The 25,932-nt window shown below is 33.0% G+C and overlaps 2 protein-coding genes across 3 annotated transcripts; one reads left to right on the forward strand and one right to left on the reverse strand.

The window, feature by feature from the left end:
• The first annotated feature begins 9,618 nt into the window (after window positions 1–9,618).
• On the forward strand, window positions 9,619–21,062 carry LOC126677078 (uncharacterized). Of its 2 annotated transcripts, none has more exons than XM_050371526.2 (19): window positions 9,619–9,863; window positions 10,333–10,828; window positions 11,474–11,565; window positions 12,110–12,274; window positions 12,403–12,796; window positions 13,234–13,352; window positions 13,432–13,504; window positions 13,590–13,810; window positions 13,895–13,939; window positions 14,464–14,533; window positions 15,128–15,319; window positions 15,583–15,752; window positions 15,840–15,921; window positions 17,857–18,006; window positions 19,043–19,171; window positions 19,265–19,435; window positions 20,426–20,485; window positions 20,600–20,797; window positions 20,879–21,062. In XM_050371526.2, the coding sequence occupies exons 1-18, from the start codon at window positions 9,823–9,825 to the stop codon at window positions 20,705–20,707; spliced, it is 2,778 nt and encodes a 925-aa protein (XP_050227483.1). In that variant the 5' UTR covers window positions 9,619–9,822; the 3' UTR covers window positions 20,708–20,797; window positions 20,879–21,062. The 2 variants fall into 2 exon arrangements, with proteins under 2 accessions (XP_050227483.1, XP_050227484.1); XM_050371527.2 differs by having other exon boundaries at window positions 9,621–9,863; window positions 15,649–15,752.
• LOC126677079 (protein trichome birefringence-like 8) lies at window positions 20,679–23,580 on the reverse strand. Its single transcript, XM_050371528.2, has 4 exons — window positions 23,127–23,580; window positions 21,619–22,008; window positions 21,261–21,419; window positions 20,679–21,137 (listed from the first exon to the last, which is right to left on the reverse strand). Exons 1-4 carry the CDS (start codon window positions 23,513–23,515, stop codon window positions 20,804–20,806), a joined length of 1,272 nt encoding a protein of 423 aa, XP_050227485.1. The 5' UTR covers window positions 23,516–23,580; the 3' UTR covers window positions 20,679–20,803.
• Window positions 23,581–25,932: the final 2,352 nt, after the last annotated feature.

Genomic DNA, 25,932 nt, shown 5'->3' on the forward strand with positions numbered 1-25,932 from the left:
AATAACTTAAAAATACAGGATATTACATTCTCCCCAACTTATAAAAAAAAATTCGTCCTCGAATTTATCACAACCAGAATAATATAAAGTCAATTATAGCACGTATAAAATCACACATAACTCAAAAATACGGAGCAACGCGTCCTCAACGGAACGAAAAAAAACAACTATGCATAACAATTTCTGATTCTCAGAAATACTTTACAACCAGGTGACAGCTCAATGGAAACAAAATAATAACCGCCTAATTCAACATAAGCAGAACTCAACCGCAATCTCAATATTTTAAACAAACTCTCACCAAAAGATAATTTTACCACAATGAAAACTGAGGAGAGTCCAAGCGAACGAAACATAATTTAATCGAAAACACGCTGAAAACATATAGGGTGTTACATTCTTCCCAACTTATTAAATTACGACTTCAAATTTAAAACTGATTCGAAAATTCGAATGATCACCATATACGCATACAAAAAAAAATTCTGAGATCAACAATTTGGTATCTCAAACGGCTTCTCAAACACCACGTGTGAACGATTTAAAATTTATTTTCAACCGGAAAATAATCAACTCGCTAAACGATATTTTTTTTTAAAATAAATGGCTCAATTCCCAAAGACTACCAAAATAACACTACGAGTGCAGGAACAAACCCAAATTTAAATTGTAATCGTAATAAGCTAAACCCCGATGCTACAAGCCGAAACATACAGACACTCTCACTTGAAATATTCTTACATCCCTTAACGCCTATGCATATATCACTTATAGTGGTCTCAACACCAATTACCTCATATGAAAAGACTTAACAGCAATCAAAATGTCATTCTGATCAAATATGCTCTCACAAAAATAACGGCGGAAACTAAATACCACTATAATCGTCTCGGTTCAACTAACTAATATCCGTTCGAAAATACCATCAATTTCGCGAATCAAGATGTACGAAAACATAAAAATTTCCAAGGAAAACCTAACTTAAACTTCAGATAACAATTTTTTTTTATCCTCCAATTTGTTTTCAATCAACTATTACCTCAAATCCTAAAGAATATCATTTAGATCCAATCGCTATCAATCGGTTTGTTGGTTATGCTCAAAACAAAAATTTATATAAGAACGCTTTTCGCAACCACAAAATATTTAATATTACCATCCGCCTTTAATTTGAAATTACTAACATCTTCAGTTTAATTTCATTTTCAACCGAAAATAACTAACCCGTTGAAAAATTTTATAGTTTCGTAAACGCATCAACAAAATAAAACACTCTTAATTTGAAATTATAACTGAATTTTACTTTCAAATAAATCACGATTTTATTAATTCGTAAATTTAGAAAAATCTTAAAATCCGCCTTTAAATCAATACTGACAAAATTTAATCACTTTCCCAAAAAATATAAAAAGTTTGCAATTAAGAATTCCTTTGTTTACAAAAAAAAAATTCCATACTGGTAACAATTTTTTTTTTGAAATCGAATCTATAAAAACAAAATTTCTTTTAAGTTTTTGTAAAAACACACGCAGAGCATAACCAACGTTCAAAAGTCAAAAATCCTCAAATAACATACTCTAAGCTGACTTAAGTCTTTAATCCGTACTCAATATTCCTCCGCACTTACCACAACTAAACCTCAAGTACAACCTTATAACCAAAACTTTCCTTTATAAAATACGGATAATCCAACAAAATAAAACAATTTCTTACAATACAATTTCTCTTAAATCACCACCGTCATCACAAAGTATTTGTCTAGATACCAACCAGATAAAAATTTCAAAGCCGTCTGAAATTTATCAAATTTTTAAACACCCTTTTCACAATGTAACTCGCGAGTTTACAACAAAACATGTTTCTTGAAAAAGCCTTACTGATAAAATTTATTTTACATAATTGTGCGCTAGGGTGATGACATCTCTCATCCACAAAGAGTTGCATCCAACCCTAATCATATCTATGCACGTGATGCATGTACTATTATGCATGTATCAATTATTAATTTATCTTTTATTTAGTGAACATTTTAAATTCTCATGCAATCCTATTTGTGACATTTAAAATGCATGTTCATGATATGTCTGGGCACAATTACGTGTTTCAAATATTTTAACAAATCAACCTTTGAAATTCGTTTCACAATAAAACATTTGTTAGACGTTACACTCTGTGAGATGTGCACTCGATAACCTCAAAATATTTCTCAAATTCCTTACTAGCGACCTAACAAAACTCGATGCTATATAATAACTCATCCTAATAACTTCATTACAACTCTACCATACAAGATATCCCACTAACCTCAATTCATACTGAGCTTTTTCCCAAAGAGTATTACCCATAAGTTACGTTCCTATAAAATTTACCGCCAGCTCCTGCATTGCATCCTCAGACTTTGATGGAAACACCAGTGTATTAATACACCGGTCTATCTTCTCGGTTCAGAGTTTCCAATATCCGTTCTCGGATAATCATGAATCACAAGCCAAAACAAGAGAATATTTTCCTCATCTTCCTCGATATCGAAATCCAAAGATTTCGATCCATAATAACAAAATAGCAACTCAGCTTATCCCTAGTTGATACTATATCAAAACGGGGTCTGAACAAAGTTAGACTCACAATCAAACTAAAATCAGGTATTTACTATAACCGCATGAAATAAATCATCCCACATGCTACTTCCCACGAATCGATGAAACAAAACAATTTACTTAATCCAATATGTAAGCGAATTATACCACGCAAATCAAAACCAAAATATTATGATTGCTACAAATCATAAACCTCATAAGTGTTGACATTAAGCAAAAAGTTTCCCAAGCATACTACAAAATCAGAAGATGCCACAATATTTTTAAAATCTCATTACAAAATCAACATGTAATTATATCACCCTTTAGTAGTACGCTTCAAAATTTGCTTTGAAATTTAAAGTTGAAAACAAAAACTTTCAAGTTTTGTTGAGCTCCAAAGTTAAAACAAAATCACGATTTATAAAAATCTCCTCTTATGAATCAGTTGCTTTTAAAACGGATACCCAAGTATCTCAAATCATAAAATCATCGAGCTAGCCGAGTTATTACAACTACCAAGCTCAACTTCTAAATTTGGATGACCCAAGTCGAACCCAAAACAATCGTTTATAAAACGTATTCAAAATATTTGTAAAACTGGAAAAATATTTTTAATAAAATTTCCATCCTTTCGAAGTTGAGAGCTCAACTTAACCCAACTGCTAAACGGCAATCTAAAATCTCAAGTGAGAAATCTTTAATCTCAAACATATATTCCGTAAATTCCAAAAATTAAAATGTTGATATACCTCAACATGGTAAAATAAATTCAACGTTAAAATTCTCAAAACAATGAATTATCACATAAGAATATCATTTTGAAATCATCGCTTGTTAACACCAAGCCTAACATAATATTTCAAAATACCAGAATTTCTTTTTACTGGTAACTTAACCAAAAATCAAACTTTTTAAGAATTTAAAACCAAACTTCTCTTATGATTCTGTCTCTACGCACAAATCAAATAAAACAATTATTCTCGATGAAAATTTTTAAAACGACATTTGGTCAAAGTAATGTATGATCACCAAAACACGTTTTAAAATTTAATCCCAAATTTCTTTAATAGAAAACAAGGCATACGCTCAGCATACGATCACATTTAAAATCAACAATCGCGGCCAAAGTCAAAATGTACTTTATTAATAAGGCAACAACAATTCAATGCATCATGTAAAATAACTATAATCGTATATTCCAAATCATTTCAGGCATAAACGCCAAGGTTTATCAGACAACATCATACCCAAGTATGAGTTTTAGAAAAATTTACCAACCTAAGATTTCCCGAGAAATCAAAAATAATCATAATCACCCAAGTGAAATAACCTCAACAAGATAAAACACAGCAAGTAGCATCCAGGTGAAATTAATTGTCAATAATAACATCAACATCAAATAAAGACATGATAGACATCACCTATAGGATGTAGGCTGAAAGTTTGAAAACAAAAGATGACGTTTTAAAAGACAAGACACGAACCCTAATTCCGCAGTAGTTCCTAAGACACGACACCACTTATCATGCCAAAACACATAAAAATAACATGCATAAGGCCTTGTTTTGAAACCAAAGCTCTGATACCAAGTTTGTCACGACCCATTTTCATGAATCGTGACCGGCGCTAGGGTATGGGTAATGTAATACCAAAACCCGTAGCTAGCCTTTCAATTAACAATATAAAAACATAAACCTGCAGAAAACCAATGCTCGGGGGCAACCGAGACTTCGGCCTAAATCTAGCAGTTATAATATTCAACAGTTAATATAACATGCTTATCCAATTCCGAGTCTAAAATAGATTTATCATAAACCAATGTAAATAATATAACATGCCAAAGCAATATAACCAGTCGAACCAATCCGACGAAATATATAATAATAATAATAATAATAAAGACGTCTAGTTACTACTACGGTCTAAGAATAAAACAGTTTTACAGTTTTACTAAAATAAATGGAACCTCCGAGGAAAAGTAAATGCGGAGATCACCAGACTCTCTCAGATCATAACCCTGGGGAAAATTGGGAAAACAACGGGGTCAGATATACTGAGATGAGTTTATGCCACTATCTACATTTATTAAGTGGAAAACCTTTAAAACCGTTTAAAATATTTAATAACGATATTACGAATAATAGTTGGAACCCTAATCCGCAATTTTACATAATAAACATAATCCAATAGGTCTGGTCCCGAGAGCTGAGCTACACCGAGTTACCACTGACCACAGTTGTACCAGAGTCCCGAGAGCTGAGCTACACCGAGTTACTCTACTTGGTCCCGAGAGCTATGCTCACACCGAGTTACCATATTACTATAATTACCTTTCCCAGATCATTACCGGTGCGCACGCAGTCCTAATGATGCCCATTAGGTAGCATGTTCCAACTAGAAGCCATAATATAAAAACAGTTCGAAATATACGTACAGTATATATATTTAATATGAAAATAACAATTTACTTAATAAAGCGGTAAATAGTAAGTACAAACTCACTGCTTGCTAATCCACGTGATAACCTGACAAGCAACTAATCTTGTTTCGTCTCTGAAGCACGAACGAGTCTAAATAATATAAATAATTATTAAAATGGATCCTAACTCTAGAGATTACTAGACACCACGTAGGACCAGCACAATTTATAAATCAAGATAAAGCCGCACGGAGTAACATAATACTCAAATAAATTATAATGCCATAAACAATTCGAGTCTATTGAGTTCCTGCTTTAAAATCTGATCCAGAAAATATTATTTAAATAATAAATTAAATCAATTTCCAAATAGTGGGTTAGCCGAGTTACCGATAACTATCAAGCTAACCTCACATGTCGGGCGACCCAAGTCTAACCCGATCCAAATATTTTATCAAAATTATAAACCATAGTTTATAATTCCAAAAAAAAAAAAAAAATTTGATAAAATAATAATCATTAATTAAAAATAGAACTCAATAGCTTAAGATATAATTGACCAAAGTCACAATTCAATTACTTAATTAAATAAGTTAAGAAAATAATTTTAAAAGCTAAATTGTACTTTAGTCAAATTTGACACATCAAGTCAAAGTTCTCAAAATGATAATTACCCAAGTAATTATCCGATTAAAATATTATAAAACAAATATCGTTTTCCGATTAAAATAACAAAACAAATTGATTAAAATCAAAATGATATTCGAAAGTCAGGTTTTAAAATCGGTGTTAACCAAATTACAATCTCAGGTTTAACAGAATTGAATTACTTTTAATAATCAATATTAAATAGAGAAAATAAACAACTAAAACCTTATTTGAAAACATTGCCGCCATTTTCAATTGCTTCACAGCCAAATAACATGAATAATAACAAAACACAAAGCCATAACCAACTTTGAAACAATAAATTTCTACTGTTAATAACCAAACCTTAATAAACAAGATTAGGAATTAAACTTTACACCAAACAAGAACCATCCAGAAAGAATATCAAAACATAATGTGAAATTATCCAAATTTATTGACAACAACATGAACAGTAGCAGCCATGATGGTCTCAGTTAACAACAACCAAGAATGATGAGATCAAACACTTATCAACAATAACATCATGAAACAATGGCAAGAAATCAACAGGTATAGGGGCATCCATGCTCATCTCGATTCAATAGTGAATTAACGAACCAAAACAAGAATGAATACTCAAAAAGCGAGCAATAAGAACACACATCATAAAAATAGTCTTAGAAATCACATAAAGAATAGCATCAGAGACTAAGAAACCATATCGACAACAACTCAAGAACAAAATAGCAGCCAAGAACATCAAACGGTGAACCGTAACGGCAGTTAAACGGAGAGATTGAACGTACCGTTAAACCATTCCAACGCATTAGGATTGTCGAGGACAATGAAAACTGATGTGGTGACGAAACGAATCTCAGAACGATACTAAAACAAACGAGATACGTATCATGAACGATATTGACGATATCGAATTTAAATATGTAGACAACAACGTTAATTTCTTACCAAGAAAATGTGATTTGAGAACGAGAAAGGACGTAAGATATTAGAGTGTTTTTATGTGAATGGGTCGGCTAAGGTTTTGTTTATAGATTGAAAAAGATTAGGGCTAAAAACGTTTTATTTATGGAGATGAAGAATGTGCAGCAGAGCTGCAATTTAGAACAAGAATAGGTTATCATATTGTTTTGGGTTAAACGTGCATGGGCTACCAAAGTTAAGTGTATGGGCTACCAAATTAAGTGCATGGGCTTTAGGTTTATTATTGTTATTATTATTATTATTATTATTATTATTATTATTATTATTATTACTACACAACAAATACATCGGAACGTAAAAATAAATACGGGGTATTACCACTAAAACTTTACGGAATGTAAAGATTATAATTAAAATATATATATAAAAATAACTAAAAAATACAGGATATTACATTGGGTGTCAATAGGCTGTGTGATTACCAGTATTGAGTCAGTCTAGTGTGTTTTGGCTATGTGAAATGATTTCATATATATATGCATGATTATGAAAGTTGGAATATGAATATGGATACGAGAGTGAACTCGGTTAAAGTAACCTGAGCCCCGTATCTAGTGGGTTGAACTCGGTTGAGTTATCCCGGGACCCACAATTTGGGATTAAGAGGTTGGTCGCGGCTGACGCGGTTGAGTTATCCCGGGGCCGGACCATTTGGATCAGTTTGATTTGAATATTCGTAAGTCGTGTCAAGTTTCAGGTTTTTAGTTTCGAACGGATCAAATACTTGCTTATATGTATTTTTATATTATTGCTTTATTTGAAGTGCTATGTTATTTTGTAATACCTTTAATAAATTGCAAACTCACTCAGCATAGTCTGACCCGTATTGTTGTTAAACTTTTCAGGTGTTTAGTATTTGGACCTAGCTAGAGGTCGTTTTTGGGATCCGGAAGTCAGCAGTACATGTATAGTCCTTGACTTCCGTAGAGCTGCAGTAGTGGTCCTATGTCGACAGAGTCGTAGCCTTGACAGCAGTATATTTTGGTTTTACGTTTTACTTGCTGTCTTTGTCTATATCTTTTTGTAGGCTACGTATGTTGCGTTTTGTTCACGGCACCAGATGCCGGTGATAGGTTTATAATATAATAATATGTATATAGTCACGTGAGGCCCGTTTGTACGTGGTACAGTAACTAGAGCCCAAGTGGATATCAAAAAGTTTAGTGTAAATACTTGTATATATGTTTGCTTCCGTTTGTATATATGTTATTTTATTTGCGCAAAAGTTTTTAGTAAATTTAGGCTTGCTACGGGTTTTGGAGCTACCACTCCCATTCCCTAGCGTCGGTTGCGGCTCAATAATTTGGGTCGTGACATGAGGGCACCGGTGGAAGATACGTCTCATGGGCTCACTATTTTATTAAGTTGTAGTCAGAGATCAGTTATTGAGATACGTCTCACCGACACGATAATGGATTTAGAATTGTGGTTTAGGATTTTGATAATCCATAAAGAACAAATGTTTTATTAAAAGTTTTAAAGGTTTTCAACTTAATAAATTTAAATGGTTATATAAACTCTATTCAGTAAATCTTACCCTGTTGTTTTTCCAAATTTTCCAGGTTTATGATTTGAGCATTGGTCGATCTCCGTTTCTTCATTTCTCCGGAGGTTCATTTATTTTTAGAATAAAAGAGCGAACTATTTTAAACTCTTAAACCGCAGTAGAAGTATTAGCTTATTATGGCTTAATCTTATATTTATTGTTTTAGACTATTGATTGTTGGAATGGTCCAACTGCTACTTTATTTGCTTTGGCATGATTACAGTGTTTATGGTATTTTATATATTGCCATACTGTTGGGGATTATATTTGAGATGAGCATACTCTAAATATATATTGTATATTGTACTACTAGATAAGGCTGAAGTCTCGGTTGCCCCCGAGCATGTGGTTTTCTGCAGGTACATTGTTTTATATATGTTATGATTGGTTATATCCGCAAGGTTAGCTACGGGTTTTGGTACAACTATACCCATACCCTAGCGCTGGTCACGATTCATGAAAATGGGTAGTGACAGTAGTGTGTATGTTGAAACTGTTTAAATGCTTTCCAAAAGCATGCCAAATCCAAATATTAACAAGTTAAAAGACTAACCATGTTAACTTAGTAAATCAAATCAAATCCAGCAAATCACTTAGACATCTTAGGATTGCCATAAAAATATAAAATAGAGGTTGTATAGGTCATTAAAGACAACTTAATAAAATCAATCACACCTAGAAATCCGTTTTTAGGCTATGCATGTAAAATGATACAGACCAGCCATTATTTGATAGAAACCGCCAGGTTTAGATATAAGTTTAGAGGTAAGTGCTATTTGCCTCACATGCCAGTTCAGATTAAGTCATATGCGAGTCTACGTGTTTACCGCTTTCAGACTTGTTTACATTTCCAACAATATATCTTGTGGCCTGGCACTGCATGTTGAGATGAGATAATTGAAGATGTCTAGTAAATAAAACCAGTAATCGATAAGTCAAGCAAACGAGTCTCGGGGAGGTCCACGAACTCAGTCTTTTGGTCTGATTCACGATAATCTTAACCATAAGCGAGTAAAGTTATCTAATCAGTATAAAAGGCATTTTCCTAGTTGAACTAGATGACTTCTCCAATTTTCAAACCTTTCTAGATTAGAAATCAACCATAAGCTTAGGCGAGCGGCCCCCAAATCCGGCTCCGCTCACATAAATATTTAAAATAAAAAAAATAGAGATTATAGTAGATATTTTGCTGATTCGAAGGAGGGACCTTATATCTATATAATTAGAAGTGTAAGAACTTAATATCAACAAATAAAATAAAGGGATTTAATATTAAAATAGTACAAATACAGGGACTTAAGTCATCAATTTACCAAAATAACAAGAAAAAAAAACGGAGTCGGGTACCGTACCGGTCACTAGACATTGTTTGGCAAAGGCAAAATACAAAAGGCGAACAAAATCAAAGTTCTAGTTGCAATTTGTACGCAGCCAAACGCCACAAAAATAGATGTGATAACTCGCGTCTCCACGTATACAAGATAAACCCCCTTTGCCACGTCATCCAACTCACTCAGCTTTTTCTTCCTCCTTTTACCACTGTTTTGCTTCATTTTCCCGCGAGCCAAACACTATACATTTTCTTCCTCAATTTCCTTTTGTTTCGCTTTTTATTAGTTCTTTGAATTTCTTTGTCATTGTTGTTTATGGCAGTTAAGTTGCAGAATCATACCTTCATAACTTCAAGGTCATCTATTCCTTCTCTATCCATAATGTTTGTCTTTTTTTAATCTTTAGCCATCATTTTTGACTGTATTTTAGTTTGTTATGAGGCAAAGTTTGTGGTTCTGAAATTTAATTATTGGCTGTTTTTCTCTTTAATTTGTTGTTTGTATGCTTAAGAAGAAGGAATTGAAAGGAATATATGTTTTAGAAACTAGAATTGCATTTCCTTTTCTAATTGAATTGCATGAATATGTTTGCTGTAATAATTTGATTAAAATTAGGTGCTGAATTGGCTCAGTTAATGAATGATTTCATCTATTTACATAGTGTTGGACGGTAGTTTTATAATATGTGATGAGATTATGTGATAATTTTGAGCATTTTAGAGGTTATTGCAAGGATCGTTTCATGACTATTTGTTCTCCTAGCTTTAGATTTTCAGTGTTTTTTCCTGTTTTCTTAAAGATTAGCCTTGCATTTGGAATTTGCAGTTCTTTGAATCCACGCCTTTCGAGAAATTGTTCAACTGGACACTATGATTCCTGCAGAAGAGTTGCTCATTTGGACTATGTATTGAGTAATTGGGGTAATTCAAGGAAAAGATGTCTTATGAAGCGCGCTTTATTAGGGAATGACAACCATATTCATAGTAATCGATTGGCAACATATAGGATATTGCGATCAACCTATCGTAAGTCAAGAAGGGTGGGGCGTATCGTTCCCTTTGCAACTGGAGATGATGGTGTAACTGTTAATGGAAGTCCCCCAGCTAGTACTTCTTCCAATGTAGATGAAGTGAGACTTAAACTGAATCAATCATTGCGAGATGAGAATAATGGCGATAGACTTGTTCAAGCTTTACATGATGCAGCCAGAGTTTTTGAGTTGGCGATTAAAGAACAGGGTTCTTTGTCGAAGTTCTCCTGGTTTTCAACTGCCTGGCTTGGTATAGACAGGAATGCATGGGTGAAAACATTGTCTTATCAGGTCTATTCTCATTCTTGAGATTTATAAGAAAAAAGTTAGACAATAGATATTTTGCCTCATGCATATGTTAGTTTACTTTCCTCAATCTTCATAGACTATATGCATGTTTATAAGTATTCATACTGCGTGGCATTGGTTTTCATATGTAAACATGTAACTCAATTACAAACCTATCTTTGTTACCCCATGCTAATCTTGTGTTGCTCTTGGACTCCATCTTAGAGATTTTCCTGTCAAAGCATGCTGGCCACTTTTTTTTTGGCTTTATTCATTATTTTAATAACAGTGGGTGTACTTTATAGCCAAAGTTGCTGTTTATGTCACAGATCTTTGGCTGCAGTTTTTTTTTTCTAACCATGCGCGAGACTGTAACCACTGTTGTCAATGAAACCTTTGCATTCAGTAGAAGTGCTGTCAATCATAATAACTAAATTTATCTGGACTTAGCTTCTCATAAACCTTTTTTATATATATAACTTTTACCATGATATTATTACGTTTGCATATCATTTCTTATAGTTCTGTTTCTCGAAGATTGCTTTTGAAATTTAGATATCCATAAAGAGTTAATTCTTTTCACTATTGAGTGTAATTGTTGTGGTAGAAGTGTTGTTTAGGCTATCTTCTGTTTCATGAATTTCTCAGGCGTCTGTCTATTCACTATTGCAAGCAGCATGCGAGATATCATCTCGAGGTGAAGGAAGAGATAGAGATGCATATATTTTTGTCCAAAATAGGTATTGAATATCACATATATTACTTCATGTGTTTCTGTAGAGCCTTATTTTCAAGCTCCCAGAATTTTCTCTTTGTTCAACATTAACATAAATGAGGGAATGCCAGAACAACTAAATATTCACAAGCTTTCTCGAATGAAACAAGCATTTGAAAATGTTTACTTTATTTCAATTGCTACTGTTCTTATGTTGTGGCTTATCTGGCACACATCTTGATTTTCTTTTGTTAGTTTAGATTTTACTAGTAGAATTTCGAAGGTCATTCCTTTCTTTCATCAAAACCATTTTAATTTCTAGCCGGAAATCTTAACTAAGGTTCTCTTTTAGATTGATTAGTGGAAATTTTGCCTTAATTTTAAAGCACATGTCGACAATTTGATTGGAATTTGTGCTATTGAATTTAAGTTCTAGTGCCTTTTGTATATGATCACAATCTTTGTCCTTTCCCATATATGTCTTGATTTAATCCCTGCACCGGCATCTCTGTTTTACTTTAAACTACATCTTGGCTTTTCTACCTGTTTTGACAAGTTATTCTGTGTAGTTTATTACGACAATCTAGTCCTTTGGAGAGTTCAATCAGGGAGAAACTATCTGCCAAGCATCCTGAGGCTTATGAATGGTTTTGGTCCGAGCAACTTCCAGTGGTGGTAACGTCATTTGTTAATTATTTTGAGGGGGATCTACGCTTTATTGCTGCTACTTCTGAGTATGTTATTGCTCATGTTGTTTAATAGAGGTTTTCCTTATAAAGTTCATAATAAAATTGATAACCATGTTGGTTCAAAAAAGAAATTGATAACCATGTGGAAATAAAGTTACTCTAATTTCTACCAGGTCGGGTAAAGGCATATCCTTGAATTCAGGAAAAGGAAGTGATATTGCACTACTGTTGCTTGCACTGAGTTGCATTGCTGCAGTCACAAAACTTGGCCCTGCAAAGATTTGTTGTCCACAATTCTCTTCCATGATCTCAGATATAACCGGCAGGTTGATGGAGATGCTGGTTGATTTTGTTCCAATACGCCAAACGTATCATTATATAAAGGATATTGGTCTACGTAGAGAATTTCTTGCCCATTTTGGTGCCCGTTCTGCTGCATGCAGAGTGAAAGATGATTGTAGTTCTGAAGAAGTTGTTTTCTGGGTTAATCTTATACAGAAGCAATTGCTGCGAGCTATAGACAGAGAGAGAATATGGTCGAGGCTAACAACATCTGAAAGCATTGAGGTTAGTGCTAAAGGCTAAAATAATACTTTCATATAGCCTCACAAAAGAGAGTCACTGGAAAGGAGACAATTTAAGTTTGAGCCTCTTGTTAAAATGTATGGAAAGCCATAGTACTCCCGTTAGTGGATTTTTCAACTTATAATATTAAATATACTATTCATTTGTTAATAGGTGACCGTCGTCCATCCAAATGCAATTCTCATATAATGTTGCTGCCTGAACATTGAACTGTGTATGCTTTAGAATGTATAATTTAGAAGGGTAGGTGTTATTGGAGAGAATGGTCTTGATTAGTCGAATAATCTTTCGCATCAACAAAAAAAGAAGAAAAAACATATAAAGATTGCACTAAAGCTATTTATTAAAATTATTGAAAACTAATTTGATGAATAGTTATTCAGATGTTGGTATTAAAAGTCAAGGCCCATTGATTGCAGGTTCTAGAGAGGGATTTGGCTATATTTGGATTCTTTATTGCATTAGGAAGAAGTACAAAATCCTATTTGTCTGCAAATGGCTTTGATGTTGTCGACGGTCCTATTGAAGGCTTCATTAGGTACCTTTTCTGTTTTTAATTTTATTACGATATTTATTACCTATTATCTACACAACTGAATGGACTTCTGTATTGGCAGGTATTTAATTGGGGGCAGTGTTCTGTACTATCCTCAACTTTCATCAATAAGTTCTTATCAATTGTATGTCGAGGTTAGCATGTACAATCATGAGACATCTCCATTACACAAATATGTCTTGTGCTTGATTTGAGATAACGACAAAATGGTTTCTATAGGTAGTTTGTGAAGAGCTGGAATGGCTTCCTTTCTATCCAGGAAATGTTAGCACTCGGAAACAGTCTCATGGCCATGGAATTACATGGGAAGGTCCTGCAAATCCTGAAGCTATCCCTAATGTATTAGATGTCTGCTCGTTTTGGATGCAGAGCTTTATCAAATACAGTAAATGGCTGGAGAATCCTTCTAATGTTAAGGCAGCAAGGTTCCTGTCAAGAGGGTAATTTGAATGTACATTGCTTGCTTCATTGAAGATAAATGGTCATTTAATTACTTTACTAACATTTCCATCCTAACTGTTTAGGCACAACAAATTGATGGATTGCATGGAAGAAATGGGGATGTCAAGGTAATCTAATAATGTGATTATCTAAACTGCTTCTCATTCACTCACATAATTACATGTTTCATAAGATGAAACTCAGAGTTAAAGGTATGAGTTATTTAATTTTTTGGTGGATTTTTTTGTAAATGCACGTCAATATGACATGAGAAGCTTAAAATCCTACTGCTTTCATGGATGCTTAAACTACCCACAATCAGATTTGTCAAAATTTTATTTTAGGCAACATTCATGTTACTCTAGCATCTTTCTTTCCATATATTCTTATTTCAGTTCCTCATATTTTTGTTTAGTTAATTTTATTCTTGAACATTAAAAAATTTGAAGATTTCTATATAATATTTGAACTCATAATTGCATGATGCTGTCCACTTGGTGGTGTCTATTCATTGTCTATGACACATTGTTGAAAAGTATTAGCTTGTAGCTGATTACAGATGAGGATATCATGGTGGTGTCTTTATTGTCTGTAAAATTTAGTTTGTAAGTGTTAGCTTTAGCTGATTACAGATGATGAAATTATGTTGCAGGAAAATGACAGCTCAGACATCTGGATATGGAATTTCACGTATAGACAAAGAAATGGATTCTTTTGATAAGGTTTTTCCTTTTCCTTTTAAGTTGATACCTTATCCAGATTGTACACATCTTCACACTTCATGTTGGAATTCAAAGATTTGGCATCATCTTATGATGTATGTGGTAAACAACACGTATGTGTCTTTGGAAACATTTCTGGAATTTTTTTAAGGCTAAACCCATCTAGAGGCCCTTGTACTATATCATTTTTGTTCAAAAAGCCCTTGTACTATTTTTTTGTTCTTCTGGTCCCTCTACTTGCATAATTTTTGATTTTCAGGTCCTTTTTTAGTTTTCTCCAGTCCCTCTACTTACAATTTTTTTGTTCCTCCAGTCCCATAAGAGGACCTGAAAATCGGAATTTTGCCGAGTACAGGGACCCAAACATAAACAACTTTAGGCCCCTAACATAAACAACTTTAGGATAGGGGACTCTGGAACAAAACTAATAAAGTAGAGGGGCTTCCGTATGAGTTTTGCCATTTTTTAAGGAAGACACTTGGTTGCATTGATTACTGTCTCGTAGTATCTTTTATTCTTGATAATTAACCACAAAACATGATGTAATTAATGGAATATGTTTAATGCTGCTCATCGTGCCTTGCGTTTGGCCAGGCATTAGGGAGTGTTGAAGAAGCTCTACTTAAACTAGAGAAATTGCTTCAAGAGTTGCATGTATCAAGCACTAATTCTGGAAAAGAGCAACTAAAAGCTGCTTGTTCTGATCTTGAAAGAATAAGAAAGCTTAAAAAAGAGGCCGAGTTTTTGGAGGCATCTTTCAGAGCAAAAGCAGCCTCACTACAGCAGGTATTTTTTAGCTATTTATTTCCCAGGCTGCGGTAGCTATTTTCGGCATATTGACTACTGATGAGAGGTGATTGCATTCAAAGTTACAACTGGCATGTAATCATAGCGGTGTGTCCATGTACATTCACATGTGGTATATCTGTATTTTTTAAAGTAAAATTTTATGTGTTTTTTTAATTGGCTTTATATGTTGATTATTTGGTAAACAAGCTGTCATGTGAGAGTTCTCATGTTTTATGTTGGGTTCTAACAACTGAGAACAGACTGTTGCACCCGTTACTCGGGTCCTTTTCATTCAGCAGTCTAATACTTGGAATACTGATCTTAAGGGTGATGATGAAAGTAATTCAGAAACTTCTGTCAGCAAGCAGCAACTGTACTTAAAAGGGGAAAGGATAAAGAGTGCCAATGAAAGACTAGACAGCAGCAACAGGTATGAAACTTTCTCTGTAGGTTTCTGTCGAGCATGCAACTAGTTGTCTAGTGCTATTCATCTCATGCTGAATTGCATTTTTTCCAGTAAATCTCGAGGGCTTTGGAACTTCTTTGTTCGCTTCCCAGCCAAGAAGCCTAATTCTGACCCAGCAGTCACAGACGGATCTGTATGCACTACCTTCGTAATATGCTTATAGTTTAAGTTATTTTTGCATCTAGTTTATTGATGTACATTGAGAATTTCACCATCAAATGCATTAGCTGACTTTGGTGGAAATTTGTACATCAAAGGGCGTGTGATTAACATTAGCATAATCATACATTTAAAAATAAAAAACTAACCATGATGATAGATATTGTTGCACATGCGTGCATGAGTGCATTTCAACATTATCCTTACTGATGCATCTTTCATCCGTTATCTTGTACTCTCCAAAATCTCATAATGAGGAAAACTAAAGTAAAGTTTTATTAGGGTAGGCTAGTTGATTTCTTAAATGTTGCAGATACTTATTAAGAATGTGCTCCTTACTATACTAATATTTTTTCATATATGTTAAAGTATGTATGAGTTTAAAATGGTAGATCTTTACTATTGTTTGTTTGATAAAATGCTACATCTAAAAGGTTTATGATTACTGGGTGTAATCCTATGAAGATGGACAACTATTGACAATAGTGTAGAGAATTTTTATAGAGTTATTAAATGCCACATAATGCGATATAGTGAAATAAAGTAGTCTAATAAAAGGAATAAATACCTCTGGGCAGGGATCCCTGTCCCTTCTATCACTTAAGTGTCTATCCATGTCAATAGTATACCACATCCCCTTAATTGTCTTTATGATACTTGATGCATTTTATTTGAAGTTGAAGTGTGACTTTGAAAGACAAATTGTTGGGCTTGTTGCATTTTTGGACTTGGATCAAAGTTAGAATTTTTCTTTTGTTATCTTTAAAAGTTGTCTCCGTTTGTACTCATACCAACTGGTGCAGCTTATCTGGTTTATTGATATTAAGGAAAGTTCAGATATTAACAATTCATTGGCCTAGTTAACGTTAACATCCAAAACTATTTTGTTCATTTCCAATTGCAGTGGTTTTCTTGATAGTTGTCATGAGATTTAGTCTTGTCTTTTAGTTTCTCGCTTAAAGAAACTAGGCCTTCAAGCTTTTTCTATCCTTATATCATAAGCAAAGAGGTGATATGGTTCAGAGAGAGAATCTTATGGTAAATCTTGGTTGGTTAGGGGAGAAATTGACCATTTGCTACAGTTAGTTCAGTATTGAAGTTTACAATCGTTACATATAATAATGGATAACTTCTGCGTGATTACATGTGGTAGAAGTCTACTTTTGGATTTTGCGGGTCATATCCAATGGCGGACCTGCATATGATATATAGTGGCCTATTGTCTACCCTATGAACTGAAATTTTATAATACTGTTAATTCATGACTTACTACATTGTCTATTCTAAAATTGTTAGTTTTTCCATTTCTATATAAATTAATATAATTTTCTGCATATTATAATGAATCTTTTGTCATAACTTCTAGTTGCCTCCTTATAAAAAATTCCTAGGTCTGTCGTTGGTCGCACATACCTATAGTTCATTGGATGAATTATAAGAGACATTTTAATTGTCTGAAAAGAGACACCGACTCATTTTCTATGATTGAAGAACAATTGAAGTTTGTGATTGCTGTTGATCAATTTTAAGAAAATTGATTACGAGAATGATTGAAAAAAAAGCATCTGGCTTTAATCTTACTGGTCATTATCCATAAATATAATATAATGGATAGATTTGAAGGGAGAGATATAATATTGGAGTTCTGGAATATAAAAAAATTAAATACCAAAAATGATTCTCTTTTTGGGTAAATTGTTATAGTCTTGGCTTTTTTTTACAATGTAGTGATATCAGTTGTTGCTCAGCTAAAATGTACTACTTAGACAAGTAATGATTGCACTAATTCTTCACCTGACTTCATTCTCATTGAGAGAGTATCAGGAGGTGAAGGATATTTTTGGTTTTGGAAGTTGGTTTGTGTTTCATTGTTATGAACGTTTATGTGTTATTAATTTGTTTAATGCAGGGAGATGAATATAGTGGTGGTCAAACCATGACTGCAGGCGTTGCAGAGTCAGAATCAAATGAGATTCTACGTTTTGAACTTCTAAGAAATGAGCTAATGGAACTAGAAAAACGGGTCCAGAGAACTACTGATCAGTCTGATAATGAAGAGGTACATAGCATGCATTTTTCCACTTTATTGACATGTTATAGCCATTTTCTCTTGCATATAAGAAATTTGACTACACATGATCAATTAGTGAGAACCATTGTGATGTTGCTGAAGCATGATATCTGTAACAATTTCCGAAACAACCTCGACTAGCCGCGCTCTTGATCTTCTAGTTAGGCTTCTTGAAACGGCTGTCTTTTTTTTATTTTTTATTTTTTATTTCTCTTTATATATATTATTCTCTTATGCGTTTTGGTGGTTCATTTTTTTCAGTCACTAAAATTTTTGCTTAACCATAGACCTGTTGTCACTAAAAACTTTGCTTAACCATAGACCTGTTCACCGGGTGGTTCTGGTCCGGGTCAATCGGCTGACCTTAACAAATTCTGTATCCAAGCTTGCCGACCCCCAACCATTTTATTAAAAGAAAACCTTTTTTTTAAATCTATTTTTGCCTATAATAAATATCAATATCTGTTCAAAATGTGATATATATTAAAAAAAATTACATATTCAGCTAGGTTAGGTTGGGTTGGGTGGGCCCTAACAATTCCTGCATAAAGGTCATCAAACCATCTCCTTTGTCTCATTTTAGGTCTCAAGGTCTATGAACAAATCCACTCTATCTCACCAGAAGTGAATAAATATTTATGTTTGAACTGTTGCATTTTCAATTTTCTTACAAACCATATCAGGATGATTTCCGACCAGTACTTTGTAACGGTTAATACTAAACCTTGAGATTAGTTTCTTAATAATTCTAGTCAGACTCTGATGGATTCAGATATTAACAAAACTTCAACTCAAACCACATGATCAGGTCTATCTAAACCAGTATTTCATATCGATTATTATTTATTTATCATGGAACATGATCATCCTCTTTGCCTTTGGCTTTAGTTTTTAGGAGAATTAGTCTTGATTCAGATGGACTTCTTCAAAAGATGAAATAATGTTTACACAAGCTTACATTGTCAGGTCTATTTTTTAGAGGCTGTCACCATGAAACATTTCTGATTATATTCTGCCTTTTCAGGTTTCAAGGGAAGGTGGTGACACTTTTAATTACCATGATGATGACGCTAAAGGTTCTCAATTGGTGCATGTTCAAAAGAAAGAAAATATTATTGAGAAATCCTTAGACAAGTTAAAAGAAACTAGCACGGTAAAGTGCTTCAGTTACCACTTGACTACTATAAAGCATATGTTATTTAGGTTTTTAATAAATGTTGATTTCTATGTGATTGACTGAGTGCAGGATGTTTTGCAAGGAACGCAGCTTCTAGCTATTGATGTTGGTGCTGCACTTGGGTTGCTTCAGAGAGCCTTAATTGGAGATGAGTTAACAGAGAAAGAGAAAATGGCTCTTCGGAGAACACTGACTGATTTGGCATCGGTTGTTCCAATTGGTGTTCTAATGCTTCTTCCTGTAAGTGCAGTTGTCTTGACTCTAGTCACTGCAGTTGTCTTGACTCCGGTCACTGCAGTTGTCTTGACTCTAGTCTTCATATTCGTCATTATGTTAAATGCATGTGGTCATTGTGATTTATGACTCACATCTTGTTCCATTTCATATAGTTTTTCTCTTCCATCTAGTTTATGAAGTATTATTGGTAAATCAATTGGCTGCTGCATCAAGTGGGTATAATAAAATCAGAAAACTCACCTGGTCCTTCTCTATACTGTTCTACCCATTTAAATTGATCACGTCATTATTCGTTTATCTGAAAAATAAAAGTCGGAGATGTTTGTTACATTCCATCTTAAAACCAATTGGTATTAAGTGTAGGTGCCCAACTAATATATAAACACAAGTCCATTCACACACAGACAATGTGGGATTTCCCACTTCAACAATGTTGGAACTAGCGCTTATTCATCTCATATTTCCCTTTCTTATCTATGCTCTACCGACTTCTCAGTGTTCACTATAATTTGCCGATATACCTGAGGTATATATATAGTGGCAAAAATGGGCTTGTTTGCCAGTCGTGTACACATGCTTGACATTTTAGGGACCATGACATGGCTAACATAAAACAAAAAAGAAAATATGGTTCTCACAGTACAATATCTAATTAGTGGTCAGATTTCTAATTGTCTTATACTTCGGCTAGTTTTCTGATTCTAGATATGATTTTGAGTTTACCCTTATCATTATTTTAACTGGTACGACACTCTGCTTCATAACAAATATCTTACGCAATGATATTTTAAGATGGAAATTATGTCTATTCATTGTTGTCATGAGACAAGTCATTAGAATTGAGATTCTAGTAAGTTTTATCATTTCATTTTGGAAAAAAAAAAAAACATAAATGGATCAGATACACATCATCTAAACAATTACCAAGTTTATAATTAATAGCTCTAATCTATGTGTTGAAAGTTGTGTAACATGATAATTTATGTCCAACAGGTTACTGCAGTTGGACATGCTGCCATGTTGGCTGCTATTCAGCGTTACGTGCCCGCTTTGGTTGGTGGTTTCTAACCTTAATAGTTTCCTTTCTGATTCCTTTCTACTTTGAGAATACATGTTCAAACGTTGCTATATCATTATATCGGGGTACTTTTTTTTGCTATTTGCCAGATTCCTTCCACTTATGGACCGGAAAGGTTGGAGCTTCTGAGGCAACTTGAAAAAGTGAAGGAATTGGAAGCCAGTGAAGTTGATGCAGATGAAAATCAAAAGGATTAGCTTAGGAGGAATCAAAATTATATACAACCCCGAAAATATGACGTCTTTCAAATCAACAAGCAGGAAATTGTCCGCTCTTCTTTTGGCCAGGTAAGATCACCTCTTTCTGAATCGCATCGACAGTAAATGAGCATAGAGAATCTCATTCCATATGTCTGGTATTCCGGGCAGGCACCAGTGGCTGCAATCTTGTGGAGCATGAACTGGAGTTCCCGACTCCCGATGGAAGGAAGGGTGACCATCAAACCTGAACTGTGTCAAATATGTGATGTTTAAGTACTTGACATTTTTAATTTTGGGGTCTAATTCCATCTGTTTGATTATAGTAGAAATCAATTGGTTGTTCAATGGCTCAGCTCGCAGACCCGTGTAGTTTATCTCTGGCTGTACGTCGATATCACATCGACCCCCAGTATTCCAAGTCCCATTCCTGCGATTTCATTTGGTTAAGAAGTTGAGCCATTTACCCTAATGTATAATTTAATCACCATGAATGAATATAAATTCACCGATTCCACCCACACATAAATTCCACTGTAAAAAAGATACTTGCCTGTAATGCACGGGCGAGAAGCTGCGATAGAAAACATGACTTCTTTCAGGATCCAAACTCTCTAGTGCCCATGACTTCCATGTTTGTAAAGATCTTTGAAATGCCTCCATCACATTCATCGACATGTTTACTTTTCCTCGGTCCTCAAAGAAGCAGCCCCTAAATGCACAAAGTACAGTTAGCAGAAACATGCAAGTGACAAACTTCTATCGGTTCAGTTGTCGATGTTGGAGCTAACAATATTTCTTTCATCAGCACCAGTTTAAATTCTTATTTATATCAGTCGTTCGATCAGTTCTTAACCTTCACCGACCTCTAAACCAAACAGGCACATTAGAAATGGGGAAAAAGGACATACATCTTAACTGTTTTATCTTCATTCCACCAATGACCTCCGCTGAAAACCAAAATATCTGCCCCAACCCATTTTTTAGAAAACCAGTGTAACTGGTCGACCTTGACGGTCATTTTCACGTTAGGCGATGAATTAAGTGGTGGCCCGCCAACGCGTACTAGAAAAGGTACCCTATAGTATTCGACGGTGAGGTTATAGTCGCTGAAACGCATAGAAAGGAACCCTTTGTGCTTAGTAATGGGGATTCCGCGCTCTTCGAAAATTGTTGACTTGTCGGAAATCCCTTGGCTTAGCAAGCATAGAAATGACTCCCACTGATTTCTCTCAATAGAATCTCCAGCAAACACTATTCTTCCGTTCCTGCTCCTTTCAAGAAGGTCTGTTGCATCAAATCTGAGTATGCACATGGAATTAAGGTTAAGTAAAAATTTAATTTTTCTCATTTGTATGGGAAACTGCTTATTGCTTATTTAATTTTGGAGAAAGTTCATTTTCTTACTCTGTGGTTTGAGCTTGACACAACGCAGATTCTATGAAATTTTGATGATATTATGCTACCCTATGGTTTTTCAATTATCAAATAAAGGTTCAAATTATTTATACCGTTGCATAATATGACTACTATATAAGTGTCTATGAGGGGGTGATGTGGACTCCAACACAAGTCTTTCTGCTGTGTTGGCATTCCCTCATATACACTTGTACTAAAAAAACAAGCCACGTCATATCCAGTTAATAGTAAACCATACAGTAGCGGGATGTCGTCAAGAATCTATTTTGATGAAAAAATTATAATGTATATAAAACTCATTGATAGTAAATTGCGATCCGCCATGATCAACATTCAACACTCTACATAAACCGATTAGATTATATTATGAAATTGATTCTTAACCTTTGGTATAATTTAAAACAAAATTGAATGTTATTATAGTGCATCAAGTGTCTGTGTGTATCCACCGGTGCTTGCCTTAGGGGGGGGGGCTGCCCCCTCTCCCATTTTTTTTTTTGCAAAATAGTACTTCAACTTTGAATTTTTACAAAAAGATATAATTACTGATCTTAGATTTTTGCACGGTTGCCTCCTCAATTTTTTCTTCAAAACCCCTTCAAAAAAAAAATTATTTTAAAATATAATAACTTTAATTTTTTCTGTAATTTGGTCCCCCTAAAATCTGTTCCTGACTTCACTCCTGTGTGTACCATATTTTTCAAAAATAGTCAGTCCCTTTCATAGCAGCCGGTGATAACTAAACAGGTTGAAGAGATTTAGGATTTTCCATTAGACATCGAGACAAGGGCTACCTAGTTATATATGTAATTGTCAAGGTGCATAATTTATCTTTTTATCATAGAACTTACCGTTAATCATAAAACAAAAAACACCAAGAACGTAAACTTTAAGCTCTAGGAATTCAAGTAGTTTTAGCAACTGATTTTACTTGTATTTAACACAATAACACAACCATGCAAAACCATGCAGAAATCAAACCCGAAACTTTTCTTTTTACCTCGGTATATCACAGCCTTCAGGCTGCCATCGCCAGTTCCGATACTCAACATCTTTCCTTCCGCATTGCCGACACCGGAACCCGGGATCAAGAAATGGACATGTTTCATCATATGATTGAAGCTTGTAATTCTCATCTCGAACCCATCTTCCATTAGAGTAGTCACAAATTTCGTTTGATATTGGTGATCTTTTACTATTTCCATAATCCGAGAGGAACCCGAATCGGAAAAGTTGTTGGGGATCAAAAGGAGCTATATAATCAAAGACAAACAAGAAGGAAGAGACTAAGATGACAAGAAAAATAGTTACATAAACAAGTTCTCTCTTGATTATAATTGGGAAATAAGCAAATTTTAAATTTTGGGTTGTGGGTTGATGATGTTCCATGAGAAAAGGAATTGGGGGGAGAGAGTTTTTTTTACTGTTATTTGCCTTTGATTAGGTTGTTATAGTTGTTGATATTGATATATAATCCACTCAATGTATTTGCTAAAAATGGTAAACATTTTTTTTAGTTTTTTTTTTGAGGGAATTTTTTCTTTTTTAGTATTTTGGTTGGTAGTGTATTCATTTTGATCTGATGCTTTATGTTTATTTTTTGTATTTGTTTGCAGCCAATTTCAACTACATAATGAACACTAGCTTTAGACCTGTGCGTTGCACATTTTTTGTTTATTTTATTTTTTATTAATGCTTTTTATAAATTTTAATTAGTAAGATTTTGATTATATTTTTTATTTATAAAATTATATTTATAAATTAATTGATAATTTATTTTATTTTTAGTCACATTAAATATTTAGGTATTCTGATAAATTTTTAATTAAATATTCGCAGTTATTAAATTGTTTTCAAAAGATAAATAAATAAATTTGTTTTCATTATAAGTATTAATTCTATATGTTTATAATTTCCAAGGCATGGCTTATTAAGATTAAGTTTTATAATACACAACTCATGTTCATACCAAATTTTATTTCTATTTTTTGATTAATCAAATTAAAAAATAGATCACCTCTTTTAACTATTTTTTAAATTTAATATTTTATACTACTGCTTTTAGAGGTTACATTTGTTTTTGTTCGTTCAAAACAAATAACAACTCATCTCAAATTTATACGGTTTATCTTTTCTACGCTAGATTTTTAATTTTTTTTATTTACACAACTTCATTTGCATCTATCATACCAAATTAGTTTCATAATAAACTAAAACAAATACTTCCAGTTATTATTTTAAATTCTAAATTGCAATTAAAATTTACCATACCTTTTTTCCTTTTGTTAATAAGGTCATCAAAATAAATAATTTGATGTAATGCAAATTATAAACATTATGAAAATATTGTAGGATTGGAATGTGTCAAATAAGAAAAGCATAAATTATATGAGTGATTATCAATCATTATGTTCTATACCTTATAATAATTTCTTTATTTAACTGTTTATAATTTTAAGTTAATAATTTCATTATTAATTCAAAATAAATTAAATTATAAATATGTAATTCCAAAATGAATACTATAATATGTCATATATTTATTTATGGATAAAAATAGTATAATATATTTAATAAATAATTATGTATATTTTTTTATTAATTGTTATCTCTAATATGTTAATTCTTTAAAGCATTATATAATCATATCAAATATTTATTTCGATATTCTGTAATTTTTTATTTATTCTTTTCTATTTGTTTTATGTTGCATACTAAACTTGTCATCCTTTAATAGTAATAAGAATAATAAATGTTACATGATGTGATTGAAGATTATAAATTAACATATGATTTCAAATAAATAAATAAATATATAATTTTTTATTATATAATTATAAATTTGAAATACATATATTTAAAAATAATTAAAAACCTCTTACTTTTTTTCATTTAATTTTCATAAATTTAATGCATATGATTCCTTCATGATGGCAAGAAGAATGATACTAAGTGAAATTCATTTGCATAACTCTAAATCATTAAAGGGTTCTGACGCTGCTTCTGGTACAATTTTAACTATGTCATTTGCAGCTTGTCTTACTTTTTTAATCCTTATATAAAATTTGTGACGATTCAAAAAAAAATATTAATCAATAATCTCCAAATAAAAACTATTTAGAAAAAGAGTTAAGCACTTCTAAAATAATTCATAATAATTAACTCTCCTTCATAATTGTTCACCTTAATTGTTCTTAATAAAAATTAAATATATTTTAAAACATTAAAATTGTTTTACCAAACAAATAATCTTACCATTATGTTGGATCACTCACCGTCTCCTATCAAAAACACTCTCATTCATAGTATAAAGTATGAAACTTTTGTAATATAATCAATTCTTTCAACTTTTTGTCTGTGTTCAACTTGTACTCATATGATGTGATTCAACTATATATTAATTTCCATGGATATATAGCTCTGCCAATTCATTTTCTAGTACCTATATCATTCAAAACACATTAATTAATAGTCGACCATTATACATTTACTATTAAAAATGCTAATTCTTCTTTCACAACATTCATTTTTCTTAAAACTTTATAAATCTTCTTGAATCACCGGAATATCATTATCAACTCTTCTTTCAATCTACCAATAAATTATAGTTCAAATAATATAAGTGTTGAGCATCTAATTATATAAAAAAAAAACTCTTCTTACAATCTTGGCAAGAAAAAGCCTCATTGCAAATTTGCAATAAGATAACAACATCGTATTTATATGCACTTATATATGAGGAGCACCACTTTGATAAAGTTCGTAATGTAACCTAGATTGTCAAATTTAATTAAGAACATAATATA

The sequence above is a fragment of the Mercurialis annua genome, linkage group LG4 (assembly GCF_937616625.2).
Source record: "Mercurialis annua linkage group LG4, ddMerAnnu1.2, whole genome shotgun sequence".
Lineage (NCBI taxonomy): Eukaryota > Viridiplantae > Streptophyta > Magnoliopsida > Malpighiales > Euphorbiaceae > Mercurialis > Mercurialis annua.

Coding starts and splice junctions, on each gene's coding strand:
- LOC126677078 (XM_050371526.2), top strand. CDS start 9,823: ATGGCAGTTAAGTTGCAGAATCATACCTTCATAACTTCAAG. Junction 12,797..13,233: donor CAACATCTGAAAGCATTGAG/GTTAGTGCTAAA, acceptor CATTGATTGCAG/GTTCTAGAGAGGGATTTGGC. Junction 15,753..15,839: donor AGACTAGACAGCAGCAACAG/GTATGAAACTTT, acceptor CATTTTTTCCAG/TAAATCTCGAGGGCTTTGGA.
- LOC126677079 (XM_050371528.2), bottom strand. CDS start 23,515: ATGGAACATCATCAACCCACAACCCAAAATTTAAAATTTGCTTATTTC. Junction 22,009..23,126: donor GAAGGCTGTGATATACCGAG/GTAAAAAGAAAA, acceptor GTGCATACTCAG/ATTTGATGCAACAGACCTTC. Junction 21,138..21,260: donor TTCTCGCCCGTGCATTACAG/GCAAGTATCTTT, acceptor ATGAAATCGCAG/GAATGGGACTTGGAATACTG.